This window comes from Cheilinus undulatus, linkage group 9, assembly GCF_018320785.1.
Source record: "Cheilinus undulatus linkage group 9, ASM1832078v1, whole genome shotgun sequence".
Classification (NCBI taxonomy): Eukaryota; Metazoa; Chordata; class Actinopteri; order Labriformes; family Labridae; genus Cheilinus; species Cheilinus undulatus.
Genome location: NC_054873.1, coordinates 39168545 through 39196172, shown reverse-complemented (window position 1 = coordinate 39196172; position 27628 = coordinate 39168545). Strand labels below are relative to the sequence as shown.

Sequence of the window (27628 nt, the reverse complement as noted above, 5' to 3'; positions counted from 1 at the left end):
GTTTGAAATCCCTGTATATATATATATATATATATATATATAGTGCTTAACAAATTTATTAGACCACCCGTCATATTTGTCTCAAAGACCATCCAGCATCATGAAGTGCTTTAATGCCGACTCTTTTATTTTCAGTGAGCTCTCCACGTTTTACCATATTGAACAGGAATGAGGGATTTCAAACTGAATTCACCCAAAATTGAGCTGGCTCACTGGGCTTCTCTGAGAAGTCAGAAATTAATCAAGCATAACATTCAACCACTAAAACTCATTTTTCTGTTCAGGAATGCAAGTAAATAACTATAATTTGACATATTAATCAAGAAATAATAATGTGCTTTACTATTTTTTCAGTTTTTTGTAAATCAGTACATTTGAAAATTCATGGATAACAATAATAATTATATGTTAGAATTAAAAATATCATTTGGGTTAAAGAGCTTCCACATATTGGTGTATTAACCACTGCAGAAACATAAAAAATGATTTTGGTAATTACCAATGCTGTTAATTTAGGGCAGCTGTGACATAAACCTTACTTTGGTTAGGGTAGTCTAATAAATTTGTTTAGCACTATATATATATATATATATATATATATATATATATATATATATATATATATTTATTCCTGGCAAACTGTCTAACTTAAACAAACAAGCCGTATTATCCTGTTAATGAAATCCAAAAACAATTTCTCTCCATACAGGCCTTTAATCTGGAATAATAAAGATATTTTATTTTAAAAGTTTATTTTTAATTAGGTTTAACATGATATTTTGTATGTAATTCTATTATTAATATTAATTATAAAATGAAAAAGACTTCATCAAAGGTCTATATTCTAAAAAAAAATCCCCTTTATTTCCACTAAATGGTTCAGTCCTTTCTCAGACCTATGAAAGCACTGCTTACTGAAAGGGACTAGCACCAGAGCACTGTGTCTGTTCATCAAGGAGAGTAAAATCATGATATTAAAAAGAAAAGACAGAAAGGTGAAGGGCAGAAGCAACATCAAATTAAAATTCAAGTTAATACCAGCAATTAGATATCATACATACAATTTTATATGATTAAAAAATAAATTAAAAAAATCCTCACATTTGAATAACCCTTATAACATTGTTTTGACACAGGTGAGATGGATTCATTGATTTTCAGAGCTAAAAGAAAGAAAGATAAATAAAAACTGGGGGAAACTTTTATAATTTCAGTGTCATCTCATCAAATATTAGCAACCAAGTGAGTCAGAGTGTGGCTGAATCTTAAGCAAAATGTATTATCATTTTTTTCATTAATGTATTTAATATAAAATGCAGAATTTCACCTCTTTTGGCAGGTGGATTTGTGAGGTCATGTATTTTCTCAAAATAGAAAAGATAAGAAATACACAACAGGGAACCACTGGAAAGTTTGAAGCAGTCTGGCAGCCTTTTATTTCTTCTGTTAAAAGTCTTTCTAGGCCTCTTGGTAATTGAAAATGGTTTTGCTGTGTACACATAACAGTCTGTGAACAGGTATTTTAATTTATTTTTATTCTTATTTATTTTCATTCATTTATTCTTTTTTTCATTTTCCCTTTTTGTCACTGTTTTTTTTACTTTGTGTAGTTTAATTTAGACCCTTCTTTTAGTTATTATGTCCGAACTTTTAATGTTCTCTTTGTACCTTGTCTATAAAAGAAAGATTAAATAAAACACACTGCCTAAAGAAAGAATGTTGAATTTCTTATTTAAAATCCATGAAATAACATTTATACAGATAAAAGATGCCCTTGAGAACATTTCTCAGATAGGACATGCAAGCTTATATAGTCCATGGTATGCTTGAGTGACTTTATGGCATGTTAAAATATAATTAAGTTAAATAGACAGATCAAAAATATATATAAAAAAAATCAAATAGATGCTTATAAACAGTTTGAAATGTAATGAAACTAAACATGAGCATAAGAAAATGAAATCTCTTATTACTTCAAAAAGGTTTAATAGAGTTATCCACCAACAACAATTTCCTAATTAAAATGTGACAGACAATATTTACTTTGAAACAGACTTCAATTTACAGCAGTCACTCACTACATGTCACTTCGGTACGTGTGCACTTTTTAAAAAATACAGATGTGTTCACATCAAATCATCAGTATATACACCCAGCTTGCTTCTTTTTACAGATGTAAGTAACAAAAATTTGAAGAAGCCTGAAAGGACAGTACTACATAGACTGACATTTGATGAACCATGCTAAAATGACTTATAGTTAACAATGTCTATCTTTTTGATTGTACCAAGATGACAGCAACACAGTGTGAACATGATAACAATTTGTCTAAAGTAAATACAACGAATTACAAAATCTAGAAAAAATAAACAGATAAAGGAAGAGAGGATGGTCAGTTTAATTTTTTTGCAAAATTTCAACAGAGAACTGTTGACCTATGATGCTCACATTTGTTGGAGCTGTTCGAATATAACTTTATTTTATCTTTATATTTCAGTAGACCAAAAGGTTCAATATGTAAACCTTGTGTTTTAATTAATTAATGTATTCATTCATTCATCTAATTATTTATACAGTTAGTTTTTATAAGGTGCTGTCTGCTAGTTGGGTCCAGATCTGAAATCAACATTTTCTGGTACGTCTGATTTGCCCTCTAAGATGCACTGAATTTGATTTAGCACCTTTTCATGGAACACTATGTCCAAGTGGGCAAGCCCTCGGAACTCTGTAACATGGACAGGTTTCTCCTGCTGCCCTGCCCACCGTTTACAGAGACTCATACTAAAGCTGTCAACTGTGTCGTCCCCATCAGCATATACAAAGTCTACAGGGTCAACATTGGGAAAATCCTCGTTATATATGTATGTTACAGGAGTTGGGATTCCCACTCCATACATACACCATACCTCAACACCTGGGGGAAGTAGATCACTGGTGAGATTCTTGGTGTCCTCCCACATGTACCTGTTGTACAAACAAGAGAATAAGGAGGGTTAGTACAGTAGTTTATACTGACCAAAACTTTAAGTCTCCGTAATATATATATATATATATATGGGCCATTCTACTGAATTCATGCTAATTGCATTATTGTTTTTGTGGTTTTTAAGAAATACACTTCAAAAAACTGTCCAATGTTTTCATGTCACTACCGAAACAAGATGGGTTAGGGTCCATAGGGGGTGCCTGTTTTCAGTTACAAACACCAAAATTTTTTACCAACAATCAAGACAGACTTCCTCTCTCCAAAGGCCAAATAATGAGTGCAGAAGTAGTACTGTTTTTGTGTAATTGTAATGCAAAGTCTGACAAATCAAATGTATGTTTTAAAACTGCCACTATTGAACACATAATGTCTACAACAAATAAATGTTTTTGCTTTTATTGAAAGATGCACTGTTTTATTAATGAACATCTTTTCAAATCTGCCATTTTAGCCCAACATTGCTGAGTTTTGTAACTAATTAGCTAAAATTGTCACTACCGAAACAGTCACTTCTGTTATTTATTCTTATTCTTAGATGTCCAAATGATGCTCTATTGAAGAGTGATAGAGTGGTCATATATCAGTGATATAATAGCTAGAAATGTTCTTCAATTATTTCATAACTTACATGTCAAAAAGAAGCCAAGACTGTTGATAAGCAGGTTCCAAGCAGGTAAAAGACAGACATTTAGTCAGCACAAGAGCTGCTAGCACAAGTGATTATGTTTCACCCAGGACTAGGCTTGTAACTGGTAAAAGGATGTTTTGTTCTCAGGCTGTGAAGTTATGGATTGGTTTACCTGATCTCATTAGGAACTTACCAGAAAAACATTTTAAACAAAACATTAGGAGTGTTTTTTTTAAGGAATATTTACATTTTTTTATCCAACTGTATGATTGTGATTTGAGAGTATAGTTTTTATGTAATTTTGTGTGTATAATGCCATCTATGTGTTGTATGTTTTTTCTGGGGGGGGTGGGGGGGGTGGTGGTGGTCTGCTCTATATTGTTTTGTGTTTCAGTTATACTGTATTGTGTTTTTATTATATTTTTGTAATGTTTTTATGCTATGGACTCTTGGAAGAATAGCCCAAGTGGGCTAAAAGAGATCCAAATAAACAAACAAACAAACCGTAACATGTGGTTTAGTTACAGCTGAGACCTGATTGTTTTGGTAATGACAAAATGAATTGATGTCAATTATTTTTAGACCAAATAATTGAATTTTTCAAATATATATATCCTGTTTATCATACATATTATCATATATCCTGTTTGGGGTTGTGAGGTGGCTGGAGCCTATCCCAACTGCGAGAGGCCTGGTATACCCTGAACTGGTTGCCAGTCAATCATGGGGCTATTATTATCATTATCATCATTATAATTATAATAACTACTGCAATTCTCTCAAATCTTACAGTGAACTTTAAAACAGCTAAAACTGCCTTTCTGTTATCACCTTTATATATGTTAAACAGCATTTTCTTCACCAACATTATTTTTGCTTATGCTAGTATTACAGTGATCATTGCTTCATCTTTTAACATCATTCGTTCATCTATAATCATAACTAAAACATTTATTACCAGAGCAATACAACTTCACTGCTATGATAAATCAACACTGGTCTTCTTATAATAAGGTATAGTCTCTATTATAATATTAATGATTAACACTGGTCTATTATAATATAGTCTTTTTTTATAACATTAATGATAAACCCTGGTTTATTATAATAGGGCACATCAGAGAACACGGTCTAGACCTGCCCTCCTTGTAAAGTGTTTTGAGGTGACCTTGGTTATAAATTGGTGCTATACAAACAAAGACTGATTGATTGATTGATTGGTTGACTGATTGATTGACTGATTGATTGAATTGATTGACCTAGTAACTTTAGTTGTGGAAAGTTCACACACTTGATGCTTTCTTTATCAGTTTTATCTGTCATTTGTGACTGTACTCAAATGTCTGAGTAGAAAAATAAAATATCTCTCATTCTCAACCAACATTCTATGACAATGACTGTTTAGGTGTATGTTTAATTTCAACTATCAAACATTCTGAAGCCAATATAATCAAATTTACAAAGAAAAACGACAAGTAGGTTTGAATGAATCTTAAACATCGATGTTAAAAAAATGTTAAAAAATGTATTTTTCTGTGAAAACCTTATAAATTAATTTTAGAAAAAATAGTCTGTACAGGGGAAGATGAAGCAAAATTTGCATTGGTAAAACAATGATTTTTATTTTGTTGCGGTAGTGACAAATTTGGGGAAGTAAAGTTATTAAGAGGTAGTTTGAAAAAATGAAATGAACATTGAGTGAACCTTTACTAAACATGTATCCCTTAGATACAGTGCAACAAATACAGTGCTTAACAAATTTATTAGACCACCTGTCATAAAATATATAAATATTTTAGAAATCTTTCAAAAACTTGTTTAAAACTAAAAATGTTATTGTGATTTATTTGGCAAATAACAAACTGAAACAACTAAATAGTCCTTTTTCACACATAATAACCAAAAAACTTCATATTTTGTATGGCCTCCTTTGGCCTTGATAACAGCTTGCATTCTTGCTGGCATTGTTTTTATCTACTTTTCCACAGTCTCTTTTGTTATTGAGTTCCAAATAGTTTGTAGCTGTTCCCACGGACTTGCTGTAGATAAAACTTTTGTGCGATCAATCTTTGAATCTACGAAATCCCAAATTTGTTCAATAGGATTCAAATCCGGCCTTTGACTTGGCCAGTCCATCAGTTCCAGTACTCCATATTCCTTTTTCTTGGTCAAATAGTCTCTGCACAGCTTTGAAGTATGCTTGGGGTCATTGTCTTGTTGGTATGAAGCCACGACCAATCAGATTCAGTCCAGAAGCACTAAGATGTTGTGGTAGACGTTCTCGTCATGATACTGTTGATTTTCACTAATTTGCCCACACCATATCCACAAATGGAACCCCATACCATAATGGAATCTCCTCCATGTTTCACTGTGGGTGCAATGCATCTGGCATCAAAACATTCTCCAGCTTTTCTGCAGACACAAACATGACGACGCTGACTGAAGAGTTTAAACTTGGACTCGTCCGTCCAGAGTACCTTCTTCCAATCATCAACAGTCCAGTGTTTGTGCTCCCTCAAAAATCTGAGGTATTTCTGGATGTTTGCAGGACTCAATAATGGCTTCTTAGCAGCTACTCTTTCCTTTAAGCCTTGTTCCATCAGTCGTCTGCTTATGGTCATTCTGGAGACTTTCTCAGACTCTGATCTAGAAGCATTCATCTCTGCCTCAAGATCAGCAGTGGTCTTCCTTCTGTCTCTAGTACTTTAAATCTTGAGGTGTCTGACATCTGCTTCAGTTAACTTTGGTTCCCTGTCTCTTCCTTGTAAATACCAGTCTCGGCAATTGACTCCAAAGCATACTTGACCACACTGTGAGAACACTTTATGTCTTTCCCTATTTGTCTCAGAGACCATCCAGCATCATGAAGTGCTTTAATGCAGACTCTTTCATTTTAAGTGAGCTCTCCATGTTTTACCATTTTGAACAGGAATCAGGAATTTCAAACTGAATTCATCTTTTTATTACCAAATTTGAGCCGGCTCACTGGGCTTCCCTGAGAAGTCAGAAATTAATCAAGCATAATATTCAACCACTAAAACTCATTTTTCTGTTCAGGAATGCAAGTAAATAACTATGATTTGACATATTAATCAAGAAATAATAATGTGCTTTACAATTTTTCTCATTTTTTTTTGTAAATCAGTAAATTTGAAAATTCATGGATAACAATAATAATTATATTTTAGTATTAAAAATATCATTTGGGTTAAAGAGATTCCACAAATTAGTGTATTTACCATTGCAGAAACATTAAAAATGATTTTGGTAATTACCAATGCTGTTGATTTAGGGCAGCTGTGGCATAAACCTTACTTTGGGTAGTGGTCTAATAAATTTTTTAAGCACTGTATATGGTGAAAATGTTTAAGAAATAGCTTACAAATTTTGATCAAGTTGAACCAATTCAGTAGAATGGCCTCATATTTGCTGTAAAAGATAAAGCTGTGTTACTATTAGCTTAAAATAAAAATAAAATTTAAAATGATACAACCTTAGTGGAGGACTAATTTATCTGCTGAAGTGAACCTGTCAGCTCTATGTTTGAGCCACCAGAGTCATGATCCCAGCCCTACACTCGCCTCCAGAAGTATTGGAATGATGAGGCCAATTCCTTTGTTTTTGCTGTAGACCAAAAACATTTGGGTTTGACATCAAAAGATGAATATGAGACAAGAGTTCAACATTTCAGCTTTTATTTCCAAGTATTTTCATCTGGATCTGATACACAACTTAGAAGATAGCACTCTTCGTTTGAACCCACCCATTTTTCATGTGAGCAAAAGTATTGGAACATGTGACTGACTGGTGTGTTTTGTTACCAAGGTGTGTCCTATTACATTGATTACCCACACAGTAAATGGCGCTGAATGTCTACACTCAATCAGAGCCATCACACAAACACTGACCATAGCCAGAACAACCATTTGGAAGGTCCTGAAGAACAAAGGATCCACTGCTGTACTAAGTAAGAGATGTCAGAAGGATAAGTCAAGGAAAACAGCACTAGCTGATGACAGAAACATTGTGAGAGCTGTCAAGTAGGACCCTAAAACAACTGTTAATGACATCAGCAACAACCTCAAGAGAGCAGGGGTGAAGGTATCACTATCTAGTTTTGGCAGAAAACTTCATGAACAAAAGTACAGAGGCTACACCAGAAGATGCAAACCACTGATTAACAAGAAGAACAGGAAGACCAGGCTGGAATTTGCCAGAAAGTACAGAGATGAGCTTAAAACACTCTGGGACAAAGTTTTATGGATTGATGAGACAAAGATGAGCCTTTACCAAAATGATCGAAAGGCTAAAGTTTGGAGAAAGAAAGGATCGGCTCATGATCCCAAACATACAAGCTCATCTGTGAAACATAGTGAGGGTAATGTCATGGCTTGGGCTTGCATGGTTTCTTCTGGGACAGACTCATTAATCTTCATTGATGATGTAACACATGATGGCAGCAGAAATGAACTCAGAAGTTTACAGAAACCATTTGTCTGCCAGTTTTAAAGATGCAACCAAACTGATTGGGAGATCCTTCATCATGCGGCAAGATAATGACCCAAAACACACTAGCAGAACAACAAAGGAGTTCATCAGGAGAAAGAAGGGGAAGGTTTTAGACTGGCCACGTCAATCTCCAGACTTAAGCCCTATAGAGCATGCATTTTATCTACTAGAGAGGTGACTGAAGGGAGTAACCTCCAAAAACAAACAACAACTGAAAGAGTCTGCAGTGAAAGCCTGAAAAAGCATCACAAAAGAAGAACGTAAAGGTTTGATGTCAGTGGGTCACAGGTTTGATGCAGTTATTGCAAGCAAATGATTTGCAACTAAATAAAAAGTATTATTCACTTTAATATGTTTGAAGTCCATCTGTTCCAATACTTCTGCTCACCTAAAAAAATGGTGTTCCATTACAAATAAAGCTATCTTCTAATTGTATATCAGATCCAGATGTAAATACTTGAAAACAAAAGCTGAAATGTTGATATCTTATCTCATATTCATCTTTTGATGTCAAACCCAAAAATAAGTCTACAACAAAATAAAGGTTGATATTTCATTTCTGTGTGATGTGAATTCACGCTTGTCCATCTTTGAATGAGACATTTAAGTTGTTAAGTTGCTGCTGAACACCCCTTTTTCAATTTTTGCTCTTCATAATAGAAGTTGTCTATGATAATGACAAGCAGAGACTTTTATTGTGAATTATTTGGCAGAAAATGATCTATCTATGATCAGATATGTAACCGAGCTTTAGCATAGCAACTCTAGCAGGCAAGTGAGATATTGGCTATAACATACTTTCAGCTTAAGATCCTGCTGTACTGGGCTTAAATAGCTCACACCCTTGGTCTCAGTGCATGGCTGCTTGTCTCAGTGGCAGAGGCATTAAATTTACTTGGTTTTTTTTGGTCACAAATCACTCCATGCTGTGACTTTTAATAACCTGTCCGCCACCATTTGTGGTTGGTTGAGCAAGTTCACTCAATACCAAACAAAAACACAGCATTTGGCTAAATCCCAGTGAAGGCATAGTTAGCAAGTTAAATAACAGACTTATTAGGATAAGGGGCTCAGTGCTTTCATAATGTTTCACTGTTGGAATGATTTAAGTGCACCACTGAATCCCACATGCTGCCCTGCCCAAAGAGAGACTAGTTCCAAAGTGGTGAAAAACTTTATAATGGACCAAATCCAAAATTCAGTCACGCTTCACATTGTTTATAGCAACATTTCTTCCAACATACTGTATCTAGTGTGATTAGAGACAAATTTCTGATTTGCTATTTTTAATGATTGATGGCTGCTTGTTGATTGGGTTTGATGGATGTATTATATTAATCAGGGCATCTAAATTTAAATAAATAAAGATAATGGCTATTGTTGATGAGGGTTTTGTGATTATACTCAAACTGATAGGTACCAGCCATCCTCATAATTGATGTCTGTGAAGAAACGCTGATAGTCCTGGTTGGTGTAGTTAAAGGTCGGTGTGGAGATGAACACATGGTCTTTTGGCCAGGCCTCCTGAGATGGCAGCATCCAGGGATTAGTTGTTGCCATCCTCTGCTCCTCTCGAATCTTGATGTTCGAAATCATTGGAATGCCATCATTTTCACCTGTAAAGACAGCAAACAATGATGTAAAAAATGACCACTGCATGATTTAAGATTTAATTTAAAACAATTACACCAAGTGGTGTTTCTGCAAATGTAATGCCTCCTTTTTAAGTTCTGATACTTACTATCAACAAAGAAACTAGAAAAATGTAAAAAAAAGGAGTAAACATTCTTTGGAGTTCTTTTCATAGTGCCAAGGGTGGGTCTTTTAGCTTCTGTAGAATATTTGATTGTATTCTATCCCTGGCATCCTACTACTATAATTGGAGAGCTGACATGCTGATGTACAATAAGCATATTGTGTCACTTCCTATTTGGTGTGGTTGCTCTGATGTTGTCTTTCTTGACACCTTGATCGAGCTAAAGTTAACGTTTTCACTCTTTGTACTACTAATCACTACTGTTTCATAGCTGTCGTGCGTTTAGGCGTACATATAGTTAACTACAAGCACCCTCACTGTTTAGTTGCTTTTCTCGTAGCCTCTCTTTCCTCTTTTACTACAACTTGGCCTAGCTTAGCCTCCCCTTCTCTGTCTGCTTCTGCCTCTCAGATGTTCAGTTGTTCCCCATCCCTCTTTACAGAACATGGTATGTGTACTTTATTTAGTTTATTGGCAGTTCTGGAGGACAGGGTTATGCTTAAGGAAATGCGGCTCCACATCTCTAAATCTCAGTGGCTCAGTGACTGGATGGGTGACAGCACGGGGAAAGCAAAGCTGAGATCCACTCGGATCACCAACAACTCTTTCACGTTCAAACAGATTTTCCCCACTCAGTGACACACCTGCTGTTAATTAAACTGATGGTAGATAGATAGACAGACAGAGAGACAGACAAACAGGCAGGCAGACAGACAGACAGATAGATAAATAGATAGATGGATACACAGAGACCTCTTCTACACTGAAGCACCCCCCAAACACACACACACACATATTAACCAACACATAATTTTTACAAACTTCTACACAGATGTGAAAACATTTACCAAATTAAAAACTTAACTTGTACCTAACATTAAAAATTGTAACTATAACCAAAAGTTGAATATACAATTTAAGACAAAACAATTACAAGTCTTTGCGGATGAACACAAATGAGACTTTGTACAATTTAAAGCAAAAATATATTTTGGCCTGTACAAGAAGAAAACCTCTGCAAAAAGTTACCGCCACATAGCACTGTTTAACAGAGAAGAAATATGATTTGAATATGGACCACACAAACAATGAACAACTTTCTTACTGTTTTCACAGGTCTGCGTGTGTTAATAGTATGGTTGCAAGATGTATAAATGGTGCAAGAATACTGACCAGACATGATCAGAAGTATAAAATATGTAAAGGTGTGGGCAGCTTTACATGATATAAGATCATTTAACATAGTTGAATAGTGCAAAACGCGCATATGAGGTGAAGGGACCTTTTTACAATGTCTGAGTTACAGTGAAGATATTCATTACTTCAACACCTGAGTACGGTAAATAGATTAAATTAGTAATTCATATGGTAATAGGTTAATTGATGCAAATATGTATATAAGATAAGGCATTTTACCACAGTGATTCACGTTACAGGTAGTGGATTAAGCAGCGCAGCTCTGCATGTGAAATAATGCATTTTACCACAGTAATTGACAGTGCAGTTAGAATATATCTGTTTGAGCCAATGTGCATGTGAGATGAGGCATTTTACCACAGTTATTTCAGTTACAGGTGGTAGAGTAATTTGTGCTAATGTGCCTGTGAGATAAGTGTGATGTATTCTGAGACTACAGAAGTCAGCAGGCATAGTGAGGTGTATTCCTGGGGCAGAGTGGGCTTGAAATCTGCCAACAACAAGGAATTTGACTCTGGTTAGCATTCCTAAATGCTTTCTCACTGTACAGGATGTAAACATGACATACAAAATACATACACTTGCAAAGAGTTACTATCAACATTCAGAAAAGTACAAGCTTTTGTTGGTACTATTTCTAGTCTCTTAATTACCTGATGCCAGGACTCTTAGAGGTTTAACAGCACCCCCCCAAGGAGCTCCCAGGGAAATGAAGCCCTTAATGTACTTGTCTTTCCAGGCAGGGGGCTGGTGGTTGAGGAAGTAGAGGACATAGTGGCAGCCCATGCTATGGGCCAGCAGGTAAACAGGCTCCTCATACTGGTTGAACATTTCTTCAACCAGCTCTTGCAGCTGTATAAAATAATCTGCATTCTCATCTGTTGGAGGAAAGATGACAGAGGGTCAGCTCATGACTGAAACTTTGATATGTGCCTGCAGAAGAGTTTACTTTGCACAATCATTATCCTCCTTCCCATAATCATCATCTTCATCATCACTAAAAAAAGATTCACAGAGGCAACATTTCTTGATTTGTGTTATTTGTAGCTGCATTTCTTTTCTTACAGTGCCTATATCTTCCAGGGAGTTCAGAGATGTCTCTTAGGTTCTTCTGGATTGTTGGCATGGACAGCCTACTGCAGCGGACTCCATCTGCTACTACTTTTAATATGAGCCTTACATCTGTTATCATTGACATAAGTATTAATCTTAGAACTTGGCAAGTGATATAATTATTATCATCAGTCCTCTCCAGTAAAATATCATTTGTTGCTAAGGTTAACATCAGAATGGTCAGTCTATTATCAGACCTCGTTTTTACTGCTAATAATACACGTAGGGCCACAGAAGGATTGTGCTGCTTTTGTACCCACTAAACCTTTGCAAATAAGGGGAAATATAGCGCCCAGTCCATAGGCACACAAAAACGGTGAAATGCATGCAAATTGATGACATAGTTATTATTATCAATGAGCAAAAATAATAATCTGATTTAATAAGTAACAGGGTGCCACCCTGAAAACAGGGGACAATAACCATAGAGAAAAATCTGTCCCAGGGTTAAGTTTTCAATTCTAGGACTATTATAAGCATTTAAATAGAGTAATAACAAACTGGTGGAATCAAAGTCTTGGTTGGGACCCACGGGCAGATCGAGGTTTTTCCTTGGGGGGGGGCCAAATGTTTTTACAGAATCTGTTTGGGACATTATTAAATGGGACATTTATGTCTGCAGTATACATTATAGCCATATTTGGTGGCTCCACCCTACAACGCTCACTCTCTCCACCACAATAACACTCAAAACAAGGCTCTAATAGCCACTGGATAGCAAAAGATCTAAAGTCACAGCTCAGGTCATGTATGCTTGGCTAATAAAAAAGTAACACACTGTTCAAGACTAGACAGCCACTATAACCCATGGGACCGGGCATTAAAAAAAAAGCCTATGTGACAAAAGTAGAATGGCCCCTTCCAGGCTCATACAACAGAGAGCGACAAGTCAGGACCAGATTGAGTCCAGGATTAACAATATCCAACCTGGCCCTGGCCACTGGCTCAACCAACCCACTGAGGAAGGCACAGAAGGCAGACTTGATGAGCACTAACGCACGTAAGATAAAGTTGCTGGGTTATGACGGCTTGCACCTTCTAAAAAAGTGGGTCACCAGAAAGAAAGTTTGGTAAACACGGCTTTAAAGTACTTGAAATTTAGGGGTGGCTGATGTGACCATGTAAATGCAGGAAGCAGCTGGCATTGCGACAGTAAAACGATCATAGAAAATAAGTCTCCTCTTCTCCTCATTTGAGCCCCACTGCCAACCCAAAATCTTCTCCATACTGGATCTGCATGACGCCTCATCTGTATCAAGGAAGGAAACAAGTGGAAGACCACCTTTAATACCCCCTTGGTCATGTCAAGTAACAGGACATGCCATTTAGACTCACACACAACCCAGCAGAGCCTTTCAGAGTTTAATCATTGATTTAATTTTGGCATACTGAGTTTCATTATAGATTAAATCCTACTGAAGACCAGTAGAAATGTAGCCAGTAAAAAAAAACAAAAAAAACACAAATAATAATATATGTAATTCATGATTCACATCTGTGTGCAGTACACACCATCTCTCATCAAAAGGCAGCATGATGCTTTTTTTTTTTTTACCAATTTTTCTTCAACTCATTGTACCAGTGTTTGAGAATAACACGTTTTTTTCACTATGAGGCTTATTGGCATAGACATCTACTAATTTGGCCCAAAATATAATGACTAATGAATCATCTAATGCCATGCAAACAGCATCAGCCATTATTTACCCTTATCAGTGAAGCTTTGCTTTGTGGCCTTGTGTTGTGTTTTTTCATTTTGTGTTTCTTTTTTCTTCAGAGCATTGCCTGGAGGAATCTTTTGTGGCTTCTATTGCCACAGCTGCAACACACCTCACCTAAGTGAGGGATAGCCTATCAAGTCACCTGTGTCTCCTGAAAGAGCATCATTGCTTCATCAGCAGTGCTTCAGCTGAGATCTCTCAAGTAAATGAATTTATCATAGTGTGTTTTTCTTGAGTCAATTGTTTGCCTTTTTTCCTTTTTGCTCCAGTGAATCCTCCCACCATCCTCATGCCAAACAGCATAGTCCAGCTGCTCCACCTTTTTATGACAACAATAAATTGACACAGCTCTGGCTGCTTCCTGTCTGTCTCTGATTGGTTGTGTTCCACACCCTCCAACTGCCTGCAATCAAGCACCTTGCTGGATCACCTGGATGACTCACCTGGATCCCATCAACTCATCTGCCTCAGTATAAGAAGCCTGGTTTCAGCTCCACTCGTCGCCAGATTATTATATCCACTCTGTGGTATTTATTATCAGCCCCTCTGTGCAAATTTAGTTCACAGTTTCTACTGCTTGAATACTCCTTACCAGTGTTTCTAACAGCCTTTTTCTCTGTGCCCAGATTCTACAAATCCAGCCATCTAAACGACTCCTCCTGCAATACAGCTACGGAAAGCCAACAGGACCAGAATTCACCCATCTCCTCTGATACCCTAACCAACCAGCTAGCCTACAACTGCAAACATTAAAAGTCCTTCAAACTGCTCACCTTGTCTGTCTGCTTCTGGGTCCTACAACAAACTTCCACACCTATCAATAAATACCTTTATTTCAACCAACTGCCCAGTCAAATCCTGCTCTTGGGACCTACAATACCTAGTGTTTGGCTGGTTGTCACATTAAGTGCTCTTAATTCAAAACTCTGTACCCTGAAGTGACTGGAATATGAAACCTGTTCCTATATTGGTATGGAAACATACAGAGTTAAAAACAAAGCTCTTTGAGCAGACCAGGTACTGTGTGAACATGTTTGTGAAGATACATATTTAGCTCTGCGACTTACTTGGAGCTAGCCTCCAATCATATGGTGCTCCTCGGACTGTCTCATTTTGGGTGTAGCCCACCTGGACCAAATGTTGCACCATCGTGTGAAAATAACCTAAAAAAAAAACAGCAAACCTCAATATGAATCTTTAACAGGCCTACACTCCCCTCTAAAGTATTGGAACAGTGAGGCCAGTTCCTTTGTTTTCTTGCCGTAGACTGAAAACATTTGGGTTTGACATCAAAAGATCAATATGAGACAACATATCAGCATTTCAGTTTTAATTTCCAGCTACTGATGTCTGGATCTCATACAAAGGTTCATAGCATTGGTTCCCAACCTGAGGTCCGGGACCTTAAAAACCTTAAGATCTTAAAAACTATGATATAACAGTTTTTTAAGTAATTCATACATAGGCCTTTTTTAGGGTTTTATCAGTGAAACAATTAAAATCTACCTTGATTTTTGACGGCAGTGTGTCACTTTTTCACTCTGACTAAATGGTTGCGAAACACTGACTTAGGGCGCACTCACACTAGGTCATCCGTTCTGTGCCTAAAGTCCACTACGTTTGAGTAGTGTGAGTGCATTCATTCCGTGCTAGGGCATGGCACGCTTCACTGCTCCAGCATGGAAGGACGAGGGGGGTGTAATCTGTGCAATCCTGTGCCGTGTTTATTTCAGGCTCTCATCAATTGGTGAAAATTGCTCTCTTCGTGGTAAAAAAAGGATTTTAACTGAACATTTAATCCTGCTCTGGACACAGGCTGTCCTATGACATTAGAACTTGTTTGGTGCAACACTGAAAGGTATCAAAATTTACACAGAGAGATGGCACAGTTCATGGCACATAAAGGAATGCTGTAGGAGCTCAGATGAGTTCCAAAGTCAGGGTTTCACTCAGCAGGAGAAGTGCTTGGATGAGCCTGATCAGGCTCCAGATTATATGCTGTGAAGGATAACTCTCTGCTATGGACCTCTCTCTCTCTCCTCACTGGGCTCTCTATACTTAGCATAGCCTACTGATCCCAGGTCAGGTGAAATAACCCTGGCGTTAGATCAGATATCGTATAAAACTGTTGCTATTTTACAACCTAAAAAACAGCACTTGCATATACTGAGTCATCAACACATATGAATTCATCAACAGAGGATTCTCCGTGTGATGATGTCGGTGCCTGATGTACCCTTGCTCAGGCCTGGATGCGTTGAGCAGTGTGAGTACTGGCCAAAGGAGGGGCAGGGGAGGGGGTCAAATGGGCTTTAGCAGGATACGAATACGGCACGGTATGGATGGCCTAGTGTGAGTGCACCCAGCACCTTTTGTTTGAAACCACCATTTTTCATGTGAGCAAAAGTATTGGAACATGTGACTGGTGTGTTTTGTTGCCCAGGTGTGTCCTATTACATTGTTTGGAGTTTCCCCCACAAACAAACAACAACTGAAAGAGGCTGATATCAAAGCCTGGAAAAGCATTACAAAAGAAGAATGCAAAAACTTGGTGATGTCATTGGGTCACAGATTTGAGACAGTTATTGCAAGCAAAGAATTTGCTACTAAATATTATCTCTTATTCACTTGAATCCGTTTTAAGTCTATCCGTTCCAGTAGGGCTGGGTAATTAATCGAAAAATAATCGAAACCGACATTTAGAGCCTCTAACCGACATAGACCTGCCATGTCAATTATTTCAATTTTTCCCCTTTTCTTGGAAAAATGTGACTCTTTATGAAAAACATTTTCATTTCAGCTGATGTGTGTTTTGATTTCAAATATTTGAATAAATAACCATGAATTGTTAATCTGTGCTTGTTCCTTTCTATTGTTTGTTTAAAAATCATACAAATATTTACAGAGCAAACAGAGTCGGAGGTTGGGGGTGGAATAATCGTTCATTAATCATAATCGAGGTAAAAAGTTCAATTAATCGTGATTTTAATTTTTGCCATAATCGCTCAGCCCTACGTTTCAGTACTTTTGCTCACCTAAAAATTTGGTGTCCTGTCACAAAATAATGCTATCTTCTAAGTCATGTATAAGATCCGGACATCAGTGGCTGGAAATTAAAACTGAAATGCTGATCTCTTGTCTCATATTGATGCCATTTGATGTCAAACCCAAATGTTTTCAGTCTACAGCAAAATTAAAGGAATTGTCCTCACTGTTCCAATACTTTTGGAGGGGGTGTATTTACCAAGCCAGAGTCACAAAATAAGTTAAAGATAATTAGGAATCAAACCCATGCCTATACAGTACAGTACACATTTTCCTTATTCCTTCTTGACCCTTTGTCAATATTGTATAATTCAAGGAAGAACTGGTGGATAGACAACCAAATCCACTTATCCCAAGCTCAAAATCTCCATAGACAGAAGTATTCCTCTCTTACCAGCTAGTTTGTTAGAGTCAAGGAACTCGATGGGATATGTCTGCCCAAATCCTGGCACCCGCACCTGCACCCCTGGTGAGTTGGATGATCGCCTAGTCGTTCTGTTGTAAACAAGTCTGAGGTATGCACATTTATGTCACACTTGTTAGGCAAAACATTCTATTGTGTGATGCTGAAAATATCTGATAAAGAAAGACACCACATTCACAAATCACAGGTATCACATTATATTACTATCTGAATGTGACTACATACACCTCACAAGGAAATTTAAGGCAACAATATAACACAATTTAACACCCGTCATTATGTTTAGTAATAATCAGTTATAAAAGCAATTACCAACATGAAGAGATGATATCATTATAGTACATTGGCAATATAGGCCTGAGAACAGCAGATAACTTGATATAAAATGCTTTGTGATCTAATATTCTATGAAGATGTAGAAATGTTCATACATGTAGCAGCATCTTCTCTCAACTGTTGCTACACGTATGAAACTTTTTACATATGTTTTGTTAGGTTAGATCACAAAGCACTCTATATTAAGTTATCTGGTGTCCTCTGGCCTATATTGTCTATGTGCTATCCTGATATCATTTCTTCATGCTGGTAATCACTTTAATAGCTCAGTATTATCTAAGTATTATGAAGTATTTTGAAGTCAGAAGGCAATGCAAATAGAATACAGAAAATAAAAGTAAATAAATATTACCTAATATTATCAATCCAGCAGTCTAAACCTATGGGCATGAACATGTTGAGGTCAATCCACAGGGGGAACCAGTGATCAGTTTTCTTGTAGCACATCCAGTGGACCAATGTTGGCTTGTCAATCTTGGCTTCTAGGCGGTTCCCCAGGTTTCCTGGCACTAGACATAAAACCACGGACATAAACGTCAGTTAAAGGTACATAGATACAGAAATGCTGAATAAGGTGCATGTCCATTATTCCCAACTTTGGAAGGTAAATCCTCCATTAGGTTAGAAAGATAAAGCTGAGGAGTATCAAGACCATTGATAGAGCTGAATAAGGAAAAAGATGTATTCATTTAGTGCTTGATACTGCTTAAACAGCTAAGAGGAATGGTTATCTGAGCAACAAAATCATAAGTAACTTTGGAATAACTCATAGACTGTATGACTTCAGACTTTGGAGTTCTATGAAATGCCAAGAAGTGATATTCATAAATACAATGTTTATTTTATTTGCTCTAAATAAGATTTTTTGGTTCCAAAACGGTTTGAGACTGAACAGTATGTCCAGAATAATAGATAGTAGATATTAACTTTAGCTCTTGTAATGAAAAAGGACCATGGGCTTCTTCTTCTAAATTTAAATATGTATAATTTCACACAGACATGTGTAAACTACAGGTATTGTGTAATTTATGACTGTGATACAGGAGAAGAACAGAAAAAGCATAAATGCTACACCAAAATGACCTAAGTGTATCAGACTTACACATTTACATCCAAATAAACAAAAAACAGAAGAAAAAACATAAATGGCTTTCATTTGAATAATATAAAGCTACAGATATATGTCTATGGATTATAACAGTCCCTTTAATCCACACTAGTAAGTGATTTTACATGCTGGTTGAATTAATTTTGTGTTGCATGGACTTTCTTCTTCTGTTGGAAAGAAAATTTGAATTACAGTTCCAAAATTAAGTTTTTGTGTTAAGGCCAGCACTGCATACACCCTATCTTTAGATTTAAAAAAAAAAAACATTACATGCACACACAGTTATCATGTTTTGGGTTCAAGAATGACAATACAAGTTAAAGAAGCTCATACAAGAGAATTCTGGTATCCCTTTTAAGACCAAGCTTGGGGTTTTCCATCTATACCATAAGGAATGTCTAAAAAAGTCTCCTCATATCACACAATCCAAGGAGGAAAGATAAAGGAAGCCAGTCTTAAACCCTACGGCTACAAGAGGGGAGGGACCTTTTCCCCCGGGCCTTTCTTTGTTTATAAACCTTTCCTGCCTAAGGAGTTTCACTGATAGTACGACACTGATCCTGACATTTTCGATGAATTACAGACCCCAGAGAGATCAACACCTTAAAATCAGAAATATTCCTATTGGTTGACCATATTGTGAACCTTGTTAGCGTAAGCCTTTGTTTCACCAAAAGCTGTAAAATTTCACGCTTCTTGAACTGTGTACCATAAATCCAAGGACACCGCTCCTCTTAACAGCCTTCCTACCTCTACACAACAAAACCAGATGGGACCAGAAATAGTTCTTTGTCAAGCTTACTGTATTGTTCACCCCTAGGTCAAATTTCAGCTAAATGAAACATCTCTAGGTTTATAAAATTAAGCTTCAAAATCTTGAAAAATGAGGCAGTAAAATCTGCTCTGATCTGTTGAATGAGTTTAAGCCACACCCACTCAGGAGAAATTCGATCCTCTCAAATAAAAAAGTGCTACTATCTGAATTGAGGAAAGAACTCACACCTCTTGACCTTTTGTTGACCTTAGAAGAAGAGACAAAGTCTGTTTTCTGTCTCAAATCTCTGTTCTGATGCCGTAAATGATCCAAAGACCACTTTTGCTGATAGATTTGGTAAATTTACCTCACAATGAACAAAAAACAGCATTTACCTGACTGTTAACTTTCAATAAAGGCAATGACATCAGGTAACAACAGACTGGACTGAGATGAACTGCTCTGTGATTTTAGAGTGTAGTGTTAGAGGCATGGGGTCATTCCCTACTGTGGGCTGATGACATCATGAGCCCACACATTGGCCCTGCCCACATTAAACCCAGCGAGGAAAGAGGTGAAAAACTTTCTAACAGTCTAAATCCAGAATTTAGTCACTTCTAGATCTCAGTATTTTTCACATGTTTACAGCAACCAGATTCCAACATTAGAATATTCAGACACAAATAATGGATTTCACTTAACAGGGTCTTTAAGATGTTTGAATTTTAATACTGTGCATGATCATTCACCTTGTCATGTCATATTTACTTTGTAGCATTTTTTGGAAGTTATATTGTTCTAAGAATTTTATAACCAGTTGTGTTGTTCCTACATGTTCTTATGAAATTATTAACTTGATGGGGAGTGGCATGTAAATGGTCCTGAGAAGAGGACTTAAAGAAGAGGCTCCTCCCTCTCATTTAAAACTGATATCAGAACCGGAGTTCATCAGTTCTGTTTCTGCCTCTTCTGCACTTTTGTTCCAGCTTTGTCTTAGAATCTGTTGTTTATGGAGATTTCTTAATCTTCGTGTAGAATAGAGTTTGCCTTTTTCTTCAAGTTTGAGCCAGTTCTTCTTGAGACTTTGACATAACTCCTTCTTGGTGAAATACGTTTTCTCTTTCGAGTCTGAACCAGGCCCAATATGCCCATTGGACCTCAAAACTCCATTTTTGATCTAGCACAAATTCTTTAATTTTTTTTATAGCTTTGCGCTAATTTTCCAGCAAAAATTCCAGCAAGAAAACACCTGAAGTCGCTGGAAAAATCAATAAAACACGTATGTGTACGAAACAATACAACATCTACTACCGCACTGACAAATAAACCTTTTTAATCAATAGATTTAAAAAAGCATCAATGACTCAGTCAAACTGATGCAAAAACGATAGTCCACTGGTTTCCTTACATTTCACAGACGTGAACTGAACAACAACTTCCGGAGCATCTGGAGAGCCATCACTCAAAAACTTGCTGGCCAATAGGGATATGCCCCAGAAAAGCCCACCCACACGTGACATTTGTGTCAGAACTGAGACCAAAATCTCAAGAAATGCAAACAAAGGATCAGGCAGCGCAAATGCAAAACTGAGAAGCGACAGCAAAAGTCTGATCACTGAGAGAGAAAAACAGGAACTGTAAACAAAGAGAGGTTCAAAATTCAAAGACTATTTGGTTGCTATTTCAAATTTGTTCTCTTGATGTGAAGGTTTTTTTGCTTGCTCTTTTGCTCAAATGCTAATTTTTGTTTGATACTGAAAAAGTTTTGTTTGAATCTTTTTGACACAAATCTCATTCCATAATGTGGGACCAATGAAATAACAGTGTCTGGTGGGGTTATTGAGCATTATTAGGCACTAAAATTTGAGGAAAAATATGAAGGAAATAATCTTTTGGATTTCATAGGGTCCTCGCATCCTTGGTGCTCAGGCTCTAATAAATCTCAAGGACTTCTGATGCTTTCCTAAAAAGTCCCAATTTACTAAAACAGGAACAATTTCAGCTGGAGTTTGTAGCCCAAAACACCAGCTGAGCACATCTGTGCTCAGGGTTTGCCGTTAGTTTGGTTTCTGCAGATATATCTATGGGAACTAACCTGACACGCCAGATGGATTTGTTTCACATATCCATCTGGGAAAGCTTCAATAAGAAATGTTTGAGAAAAGGCAGAGGATTTGAAAAAAACTCAGAGTGTGATTGGATAAACGTTCTGTCTATCACATCTCTATGGGCCAATAAGAGCAACAAAACGCGTGACTTAGCTGCTATCGCGCTCCTCATGCGCAGCTAGTGAGGAATAATGCCAAACATGGCGACTATAGACATGTCAGTACTTGTCTTTTGTCGTTGCTGAAAACAACTCACTGCTGTTCTTTGTTCTTCTTTTCATGAAGACATGTAACCAAGTTCTGATAAAACTGGTGCTTTAGCAGCATCCACGCTAATCTCTTCCTCCATAACTGCACCAGCTCTTGCTGCTGTTTGTTTATGTCACGACACTGCTGTGCCTGAAAGTACTGCCCCTCGTCACTGATTGGTCCTGTCACTTTCTAACCGGGCCCAAACGGTTCAGACGGGAGCTTTGCAAGATGGATTCGCCAGGGAAAAACAAGGAAATGGGCGTATCCATCTGCTTTGCAAGGTTATATGGGAACTGCACCAAGTCTGAAATTAGTTGTAGTATGTGATTGCCTTTGACAGTGTTCATCTCATGCCTTGGTTTACCTTCTGCTGGGCCAAATTATCAGAGAGGAACTAACTGATTACATTAGCTGCTCCATGCGGACAACAACAGAAGCCTAGTCTTGAGCTGACAGAACATAGCTGGCAAGCGTTTGATCTGTGGTTGAATCAAGTACCAAACCAAATGACTTATCGACATGGTAACCATTTCAAAACTTCTGTAGCTATAGGCTCACTAACAATGTGTTTATAAATTATAATGAAGCTTTCTGAATGTTCAATTAGCTTGGGATTACTTTTCTATTTTTGGCCAACCGCTGCGGTCAGCCCTACACATGGGTCTGAATGTGTTTGACTGACTGAGGCCTTGTTTGCACGACAATGTTCTGCTTTGTTTTGCGTTTTTGTTTTCAAATAGTTCCATGTTTAGGGGGGCAATGTTTTGAAAACAATCTCCATGCACACGAGACCACAGGAAACCAAAAAATACTGTAGTAAAGTGATTTACTGCACAATAAATCTGTCTCTACACAAGCACAGTACTGCACATTCACTGTTTTTCATGTGTTTTTGATAACGTGTAACATTTTGGAGGAGACAGGAGAGACTACGGGCTGAATTTTCCATATTAAAACTTTGAGAAAAAAAGATAAAGGCTAAATCATTTCCAGGAAGCAGATAAGTTTGAAAAAGGGGGAAATAGAAATATCAATTTGAAAAGGCTCCAGCTGCACTCATAAGCAGCGCTGCACTTTCTAAGAAAATCCATGAGGAATTGAAGGCTATGGGAGCTGAATTTGTCTGTGGAAAATTAATTATTCTCTGCAGATATCTACATTATAACCAGACTGATCTTGCAAAGCATTTTTTGTGTTCATATGTGCCGTGAAATTTCTGTGCCACACTACGATGGTGATGACAGCGATTATCATGATGATTGATAAAAAGATAGATGTAATCATTTCCAAAATTAATAGCATGGTTCTTTCTAAAGAAACAGACATTGCTAGCCCTCCAAATAGGAATAATGTTTCCCCTTTTCTAAATCCAGCTGTCTGTGACTTGACAACCTGAATCAGAGGTAACTACACCAGACGGCTCGAGCTGCCACTGCTCGGTTCAGAGAGCTGTGACACTCACGCTTGACAACTGACTGCAGCGCATGAGCATTTTCAATATCGTTTTCCCTGTTTACACGGAGACAGGGGTGTTTTGAAAAACTTTCACTCTGGAGCCCGTTTCCAAATTGTTCCGTTTTCAGGCCCCAAAACGCTGTTCTTGTGTAAACGGACAGCCAAAACCCCCAAAAAGTTTTGCGTTTCACCTGAAAACGTTGCCGTGCAAACAGGGCCTGAGTGAGTGACTCTACTTTCAGAGCCATACATACAAAGCTGTGCACTGGGTGGGGTATAGTTGTACTGAAAGCCGCTGGTATTGGCTGCCTCCATTGTGGTGATTACCTCGGATAAAGCTTTGGCACTGTGTCCGTTTTACTAGAACTGGACCACGTTTCCATATGAAATAAAGAACAGATTGCTAGCGGAGTGGTTGGCTCAGAATAATCCACAGTGGCACTTTGGTTAGAACTGGACAACATTTATTTCAAAAACAACTTTCAGTGTTGCACTGAGGGCAACACTGAAAGCTTTCCGTGACAGAAAAAGTGTTTTTGGTCTTCTGCTGACCTGCTTTGGCATGAGTGTGTGACAGTAATGGGGAAAGGGTTAGCTGTTGTCAGTGGTTGTATACAACGCCTGCTAGTGGAGTGATTAGCTCAGACACAGCAGCAGTTTGGTCAGAACTGAACAAAGTGTCTTAATTAAACAAGGGCAGAGACCACCACTGAAGCTTTCCGTGACAGAAAAGATACTTTCTCTCTTTCCCACTTTCTTTCAGCATGGGTTTGCAATAGTTGGGTGGGGTTTTCTGGTGTATCCAGGGGCTGCTGCCACGGTAGCTGTTAGCTCGGATGTAGCTGCAGGAAAGCAGCAGTTTAATTGGAACTGGACCACAAGCAAAAACAAGCACAGAAAGTCAAACAGAAAGTCTTGGCACAGAAGTTGTTTTTGTATGTCTTTCCTGTGGCCTTGGCATTAATTTTACATGAAGCTCCTCCATTAACAATCTAAGGCAGCGGTAGCCTGCACAAGAGTAGCGCATGTGCACTACGGTCATTTGTTGCTCTACTAGCCTGTCATGAATGTGACAGACAGAACATTCCTCCAATCACCTTCTGCAGATTTTCTGAAAAATCCTGCCCTTCACAAACACTTTCTTTGGGAGCTTCCCCTGATGATTGTGAAATATATTAAGTTGATCTGGCGTGTCATGTTAGCTGTTTCCTGCCAGAATACACAATTCAGTCAGGCATTTCAACAGGCATCCCAGATAATTACTGTCAGCCAAATACCAGGTTTTAACCTAGTCTTGCTTCTTTTGATCTCATCTTTCCAAGCATTATTTTACTGTTTGCCTGATAGATTTAGATAAGGTTCTGTCATTATTGAGGCTAAAATGCTATTAAGTCATATTTTTAGAGGTTGTATGTTTCTAGCATTTAAATCATCAGTATCACCACTATGTAATCATCAAATTTGTCTGTTTTGCATTGATGTCCCTGAGCTGTTTAGAGTGTAGTCCTATGCTGCATGCCTAGCTGCTTTAATTTTATTTTCTATTTATCTATTTATTTGTAAAATTGTGGTTAACATTAAAAATATTCATTTTTGAACTGGATCCTCAGAGGTTTAAATACATTTGACTGGACTGTTTTGAACTGGGGCAACTTTCCGAAAAATTTACATCCAACTTTATTTTGCTTTTAGATTTATGCAAGATGGACACCCAGTAGAAGTGAAGGCTGAATAGGAGCCATGTCTCATGAAACTATCAGAGACAAATAATAATTAGACAAAACCCTCCTCATGCCTATTAATCTTACTCCATCACCAAAAGCTGTAACTAGCGGTAACTGCCCTACTAATAGCCAATGCTTAATAATGTGTGACTGATTTTACTCACTGTAGGCGCACCAAGTTGTGATGTAATAACATGAGGAAAAAAAGAACTGCTGTGAAAACATAGAAAAGGCTTATTGGTTGAGGGGCAAATGGGGGTATGGTCTTTTGACCAAAAAAAGGTTATCACATCTCTAGCTTTTTCTGCCTGGAATGTCCCTTCATGACCCAGATAAGCAACACACACAGTGAAATACAGGGTCAAATGTACAGAGTACAACGGACAACAGACCAGTCATCAATTCACAGACAAACAGTTAGTCACATGGATATTCTAAATAAGCTGCCAGGCTATAATTTACCACTGACTTCCAAACTCTGGAGTTAATGAAGAATCACATGGCTACCCATTTGCTTTGTGTACCATTCAATTCATTTTCAACTAAAACTAGAATACAGAGTGCTGGCTCTTGATTTTTCTCTTTGTCTTGGGGCCTTGTATCAAATTATACAGTTTACCTTCAGTTGTCTCCGTTTTGTTTCCTACACCAAATTTGATATATCTAGCCATTTCTAACGGAGTATTTCCAAATACATAGTCCCACTACCTATCATAACCATTATATTGGATCATCCTATACAAAAACGGTTTCACAAATCTTAAAACTTGACGCAACCATTCTACTTACCAATTATGAGTGGTGGAGTGCCGTTGCTTTGTAGGCCTATCCTTGGTTTGGTGTTTGGAGGGAAGAGGACGTTCAAGAGCCAGAAACCTGAGGAGTGATGAAGCCCCAACAGAAAGAGGACCAACAAAACCGAGGAAAAGTGTCCGACGGATCCCATGTTCCTTTCAAGCAGCAAAGTAGGACTGTGCTTGTTCCCTGTCTCTCGGTTGCCCAAGGCGGAGGTAAATGCTGGCCGTTAGGTCAGACCAGAGGGGGAACGGTCTGTCACCTGCGCTACTGTTGAAATATTCACTCCCTTGTAACATAAGGTGGTGGGACATCAACAACGGGGATGCAAGGCAGGCGGTCAGAAAAAAGTAAAGGTCTACAGGTTACCCATTACCCATTACCCTATTGATTCTTACACATCACGCGTGGGCTACCTAGCCTATTTACACAGTAGAAATGATTGACAGAGAACAGTGAAACGAACACAAATTCCTGAAATACGCATTTTTGGCAGTCCTAGTAAATCAAAACAGACTTTTAAAGTGGGTTTTGTAGCGAATAACTTACTGGCATAGCTTCCACTTCTCCTCACATTCCGCACAGCCAAATTCCAGCTGAGTTTGGCACTCCGAACTTTCCCCTGTATATGGAGTCACATCAGTGTCAATAAAAAAGGGGGCACATGGGGATCCACAATATTTCAGGAGTAAATCATAAATGGCTCTTGTTTAAAATATTTTTCAACTCATACATTTGCTTTGTTGGCCTATATTAATACAAATAAGATCAGATAGGCTATTTGTTTAAGATGAATACATATGGGGGATTGTTTAGTTTCTTCTTATGCCATAAAAGTTTTCAAAAAATTGCACAAAAGTTCAGATAGTCTACATATTAATTAATAATCACCACACTTTCTTACTTACCCCTCATCATCCGCTCACAAAATCTTAGAGGGAAAGGAAGAAAAGTGGCTCAAAAACAGAAACTACATTATAGCATTGCCCCTGACTGTCATTTAATGTGCAGCCTGTTTATGTATTGTATTGCATATTGACTGCATATTGCAGTCCATACTTACAAAATAATGCATGACATGAAATTCGATCATTTTTGGAAAATAAAAGTTTATTGTTACTGTGCTGAAAAAAACAAAAAGAAATGCATGGCATAAAACTGACCTCAGTCAGTCATAATAAAGTGAAAAATATGCAGTTTGAAGCAGGACTGGGTCCTCTTTAGTTAAAGCAAGCTCAGATGTATGAATCCATTATATATTCAATATCAAGAAAAACCATGTACTGGTTAGTAAGTCATTATTCACCTTCATTGCCATGTTCACAGTCAACAGTTTAGCTACTCCTGATTGTTTGAAAAGCCACTTATTGTTAATTTGGATGTGCCTACAATTCACCACAGGGGACACTGACAGTTCATGGGTACTGTAGTATTTTGTGTTTTGAAATACAGAATGGAACACAGCCAAGGTAATAAGGATCAGGATTTGCTACGCTGATAAACTTAAGAAGCTCTGCCTACGTTATGTAAATCATTCTTGTTCAGGAAAGAAATCATAATGTTTTGTGTTTTCAACATATAAATTGTTTCTGTGCTGAAAAAAAATCCCCAAAAATATAGAGATATAAATGATCTTCAAAATGTATATTTTTATCGTTGATATCACAGATTGATTTAATGTTTACTTCTGCCCAGGTTTATTTCCTCAGTGCTT

General features: G+C 37.4%; 1 protein-coding gene across 1 annotated transcript; it reads right to left on the bottom strand.

The window, feature by feature from the left end:
* Window positions 1-574: 574 nt before the first annotated feature.
* lcat (lecithin-cholesterol acyltransferase) lies at window positions 575-26276 on the bottom strand. The gene is made up of 7 exons (XM_041794858.1): window positions 25909-26276; window positions 18071-18227; window positions 17353-17468; window positions 14981-15076; window positions 11733-11957; window positions 9547-9742; window positions 575-2964 (listed from the first exon to the last, which is right to left on the bottom strand). The coding sequence occupies exons 1-7, from the start codon at window positions 26063-26065 to the stop codon at window positions 2601-2603; spliced, it is 1311 nt and encodes a 436-aa protein (XP_041650792.1). The 5' UTR covers window positions 26066-26276; the 3' UTR covers window positions 575-2600.
* Window positions 26277-27628: the final 1352 nt, after the last annotated feature.